General features: G+C 43.6%; 1 protein-coding gene across 1 annotated transcript; it reads left to right on the plus strand.

Moving 5' to 3' along the window:
* The first annotated feature begins 640 nt into the window (after positions 1 to 640).
* Positions 641 to 964, plus strand: LOC104497012 (G protein-activated inward rectifier potassium channel 2-like). The gene has a single exon (XM_010140221.1). The coding sequence runs from the start codon at positions 641 to 643 to the stop codon at positions 962 to 964; it is 324 nt and encodes a 107-aa protein (XP_010138523.1).
* Positions 965 to 5709: the final 4745 nt, after the last annotated feature.

A 5709-nucleotide genomic window follows, 5' to 3' on the forward strand; every position in this document is an offset into this window, starting at 1 on the left:
GTTCAGCAGAGCTGTGAAGGGAAGGTAACAAAGAAGTTAGTCCCAGTTACCTGAATTCAACGCCACACGCTATCGCAATGCCCTTCAGGAGCTGTGCCAATGTGTTTGCGTTGGCCACCAGTCCAAACCTCAAAGTGGCATAATTAAAAGGTGGATCTAACTTTTAGGGTACCCAGGTCAATCCACGGACCACAGGCTCAGGGGCTGGCTCCAGCAGAGAAAAGCTTTTGCGTAAGTTCCTCGCTTAGACCGGACAAGAGCAGGATGTGGTAGCGTGGGTTCGTTACACGCCAGGGAATCGAAGGATGGCAACGGTGCAATTGAGTACGCTCCCAGTAAGCCATCTGAGGCTCACCACTGGGTGAGTTACTCGTTGAAGAAATACAGGAGTAAGAACTGCATTTAATGTCAGTCTTTGATCACAGACTCACCACTCGTTAATGATGTACACACACAGAAGGAAAGGAGGAAACAAATAGGATACACCCTGTTAAATTGCTTTCAACTTCATACGTTGTCAAATCCCTTCCTTTTCTGGCATATGTCTTTTTACAAATCCTTCTCTGCCTATATGAATAAATAAATAAATAAGTAAGCAGTGGGTCCTTATTACAGCTCTTCTTCCTTCTCTGTTACAGGAATGACCTGCCAAGCTCGAAGTTCTTATATTACAAGCGAGATCCTGTGGGGTTACCGTTTCACCCCTGTCCTCACTTTGGAGGACGGTTTTTATGAAGTTGACTACAACAGTTTTCATGAAACATATGAGACCAACACACCAGTTTACAGTGCCAAAGAGCTGGCAGAGATGGCCAGCCGAGCAGAACTGCCCCTGACGTGGTCTGTTTCCAGCAAGCTGGACCAGCATGCTGAGCTGGAAACTGAAGAGGAAGAAAAGAATCAAGAAGACCAAAACGAAAGAAATGGTGATGTGGCCAATTTGGAGAATGAGTCCAAAGTGTAGAACCAGTGGAGGTATAAGGACCACACCACCTCCTTCGTACTCTCCCTCTTTGGTCCCCTTTTCTTTGTCTGACACGCCTTTTTTTTTTTCCTTCCTTAATTGTGGGAAAATAAATATTTAACATGCGAAATATCTACCTGCTCAATTTAACAGATTCGCAAACTCAGAAAAGGCGCAAGTTAAAGCTGCAATACCCATTACTGATGGCGGAGTCTTGATCCCCACCCTGGTAATGACTGCTGGCTTTCTTGGCACCTCTCGGAGTTCACACCTCCAGGTTTATTCACATCGACAACAAAAAGAAACCCCAAAAGCAATGGGAATATATAGAAGGGATTTAAAAGGAAAGACTAATTAATGCTCATCGAGGTAATGGGCCTTAGCTCCAGGTTTTTTGTATTTCAGAACAGTTTCACATACTGAGTGACAAGTCTCTATGAAATGGGCCTTGCAGCTTTAAGACGAAGGTGAGCAGAGGGATTTGCAATCCAACATGATACTGTACATATGCCTTATGTAATTACCTTCTCTTTACTTTTAGTAATAAACACCGCATGTACAAAAGTACTGTAGTAAAGAACTTTTAAATAATGTATATAGATGTGTAATTAATGTAGGTTTAGAAACAGAGTTCTAGAAATACTGGGATGCAAAAACTAACTACCCATTGAGCAGGCACTTCTCTTCTAATATTTGGATTGTAATACCGATTTTTTTTTTTTCCCCCTGTATCTATGGCTCTTCTAGTGCATGACATTTTCTTCAGTGTACCAGACTGGCAGCTATTTAGAGTACCTCACTGTTTGCCAAACAGATTGTTTTACTGACTCTAAAAAGCCATAAGTCTGGGAAAGGGCAGGGTAGAGAAATTGTAACATAATTACTGATATACTGTGAAAATGTTTACAAATAAGGTGAACCATTCCTGGTTATTTTTTTGGCAGTTCGACCTAAAATTTAGGCTGTGGCAAACTCATAGCAAACCAGAATTTCCTGTATACTCTTAATAGAGCAAGCATGATTCATGTGGAGGTATTATCCTTTATGTGCAATATCCAGGGAAACTTCTCCCTTCTCCCCGCCCAGACCACGGGATTTCATTGGAGTAGTTTGCTACAGAAACAGCACAAGCCATTGAAAACTGAAAATTGCACCTTAGCAAATAGATTTTAGCTACTCATCTGGGAAAGAAACAGCTGGATTTCATCTGAAGCCATAATCGATGAAATTCATTTGTTGACAGTGCTAGTGCTCGGTCGGCCTGGCAGAACCACGGATGGTGCAACATCTCTGGGTACACGCTTCAACAGGGTTTCTCAGCTAAACACATGGCTCCCGCCACCCCTGCTCAGGAGTGTGGTTCCCTAACAAATTGCTCCACCTTAGGCTAGCTCCTTCGCTGTGATAAATCAGTGCAAATCCTGTGTATTCCGACTTGACAACTTCTTTAAAATTAACGGGGCAGTGGTAATTTCCATAGCTTACACGGCAGCACTCACAGGAGCAGGGAAGCTGCTGTGCGCAGTCACAGTGTCCCGGACACGCTCCGCAAGGGGCTGCTCACACAGTGCAGCATTGCCCAGTGCTAAGGACCACTCCGTCCGGCCCAGCGTGGTCAAATACCACCCGCTGGAAAGAAACAGCGCTGCTTTCGGTGGGCTTTCACTCAGGCCCGTCAAGAACAGCGTTCTGCCAGAGAAGGCGAAGAAGCTGCAGCCTTAATTTTGTTTTTTATACCTGCCTACTCCAAAAAGGAAGAATACACTGAAGAGAATCCGAAGCATTTTTATACAGAAACATTTATGTTAAAACAGAAGAGAAAAAAAATAACCTCAGGAGAAACTTAGTGGGCAGGTGGAAATTTTGCACTGTGATATAGCTTTCGCATCAAAATCACAAATACTTTCCTCTTATTTTGTTGAAACAACTGCCCCTTGCTGATTTTCACAGAGTGTGACTAATCGGTGGGGTCTCTGCAGGTCCTCTAGCTGTGCGTCATGCTGGGGGGGCGCAGAGCAGGCTGTGGGGAAAGGGTTGCACACCAGAGACTGGCAGATCAGGATGAATGAAAAGAGTTTTCTGTTTCAGCTCTCAACATTTTCCCTAAAAGGCTCCTACAAAGCAGCATGAGGTGCAGAATGCGGATTTTTGTTCCCTCCACCTGGGATGGCTGATTCTGTCATCTCGGTAAGGTTACTTACACTTTTGTGAAATAACACTCGTTTTGCTTCAGACCTTTCAAAGCCCATTCTTCTGCCCCAGCACCAGCAGCTACAAAGTGCTTGAGCTCATCCCTCACAGCCCGCCCGTATGGCTACCCATGAGGGGTCCTGAGCGTTTTTAAGGAAGGGTGGCTCCACAGCTCCGCTGGAAGACAGAAGCCTTATAGCAGAGAAGCCAGCGGCAGCGCGGCATCAGCAGCAGTGAGTCACCCGCGCATGCCAGTCCTAGCAAAAGGCGCATGAGCTGAAAGCAAAGCGTTCCTCTGAGGATAAACCTGCTTTTTGCTCTTGTAATTTACTGGGCCACTCTATAATTCATTGCTGCAGTTTAACTAAAGTTTGCGTTAATTAGAACAGCAGCTCAGGGCCCTAATTAAACCTTTTCTGTGTCCTTTAGCACAAAAAAATAGACTTTCTGCCACTGGGGCATGCGCATGTGTAAGCTATATTTTTGTGAATAGGGCACTTAGGCTTAAAGTGTGTGTTTGTCTCTTTCTCTCTCTCCCCCCGTATTCTACTGTCTTTGGTATTAATGTAGTATGGACTGTAAAGTTTATGAAATCTCATTTTTGTAACATAAGCTTAAAAAAAAATATAGAAGCCTCCAAAGCTTTCAACGGGGAAGCTTCACATAAACTTTGTACTAGAATGTCCCTATCAAACACCTCTATTTTTCTACAATGATTGATTAAGCAGTTTAACAATGTATTTTGTGTCAATGATTTCAACAGAACTGGTAAAAAGACAATTAAGAATTGAATGCTGTTAATTAACAATGGATTTTCAAGCCGTATATACTGAGTGGTGTTTTCATTAACAGTAAATAACTCAACCTGGGAACTTCATCTCCTAATCCTAAACAATATATTATGAAATATCAACATCCTATGGGAATATTTTTAGCAAATCACATTTAAAGAACATGAATAATGCAACATTTTAAAATAATTGACTACATAATTTAATCAAGTCCCGTTACAGCTCTATATGCTTCACTAATGTATTTTGATGTCTTTTTCTCAGAGAATCTTGTGATTTCCAGGAGGAAAAGAATTTACAGAGATAAACATGAGCTCTCAGTAATCTACTGCAGCTCTCAAGTCCTTCTTCCAACGAACAGAAATGCCAGAGGGGTGTTTTGTGCAGACTTCATGCATGGTGTTGCACAGTCCTCTCTGGATCCTTTTCATGGTTTTTTTTCTTTCTTTCTTTTATTAATAACACACTAATTGTTTGTCTCCTGCCCAAGTTTCTAAACCAGATCTTTCAGGTGTTGATAATAGTCACAGACATATTGCTTTTAATGGAGCAACACAAATTTATAAAGGAGAGAATTTGATGTTCAACAAGTACTTGAAGTTCTGGCTTATAATTTAGTAATAAATAACATCTTACCAGCTTAAAAATAAATTTCAGAAATTATTTCAAAATATACATTAAAAAAAGCAAATATTCTCTTAGCATTATATAGCTGTTACAATCTAGATCTTTGCCCTGCAAAACCATTGGCATTGGTGTGAGCCATCCCAACAACTGTAACTTCTGTGATCAAACCTGAATGTCTGCTTCTACGAAGGGCCTTGCTGCAAGCGTGCAGGTAGAAGGAACCTCACAGCCCTGAGCCAGAAGTCTGCACATCCCTGCACATCTGCAGGAAGGCGGTGGTGTTCCAGAGGATGGTCCCCAGCAGGCAGCTGTTGAACCTCGTGGGACAAGGTGCTGGCAAATGCAAAAGGAAAACACTTGTGGAGTGGTTTGAAGTTAACTTCAAGCCAGGCTCTTGATTTGACCTTGGTGCATGGAGGTGCTCAGATCTGTGGTTGTCCATGTTCCTCTGATGGAACTAAAGTGGAAACTCAGGCCTTTCAAAACCAGGGCAGAAGTTCCTCTTCTCTTTTCAGCCACAGGGCAGAAGTTTCCCTTTCGCTCAGCTGCACAGTATTGGGCTACACAGAGAAGGAAGACCTGGATTCAGTGCTCTCTTCAAACCAGGAGGTTCATCCCACGTCTCCCAAGAAACTAACCCTGCCATGAAAGCAATGGCAGAGCATCTATGCCAATGGCTGAGTGGCTTTTGAATTCTCCAGCTAGCCCAAAGAAACTTTAAATCCTTGTGTTTTTAAGAGAAGAATGAAAAATTCCTCATTCCCTGAGTCCCTAACAGCCTCCGTCCTATCAGTCAGGGTGCTCCCTGGCTCCCTGGCAGACATCAGACTGCAGAAGGCACAGTGCTCAAGTTTCTCACCTCCTGAGCCAGCAGCAAGCTGCAGAGGTGCAGCACCACAGCCTTTGCCTATGGTTCCAAATGCAACCAGCTACCACATCTCCTGGGAGGGCAAATCCCGAAAGGCCTGGGTTTGATGTGCTCTTAACAGCGCTCCCCAAACCAGCCTTGCCAGGAGCTGGAGGTGAAGGGAAGCCAGGTCGTTTTATCTCACTCCAGCTTTGCTGTCAGACGGGTACAGTGGTAGGCAACCCTGAGAAGATGCACAATGTTAAGTCCAGAAACCGTGGCCCACAGAA

This window comes from Buceros rhinoceros, unplaced genomic scaffold (genome assembly GCF_000710305.1).
Source record: "Buceros rhinoceros silvestris isolate BGI_N320 unplaced genomic scaffold, ASM71030v1 scaffold14877, whole genome shotgun sequence".
NCBI lineage: Eukaryota > Metazoa > Chordata > Aves > Bucerotiformes > Bucerotidae > Buceros > Buceros rhinoceros.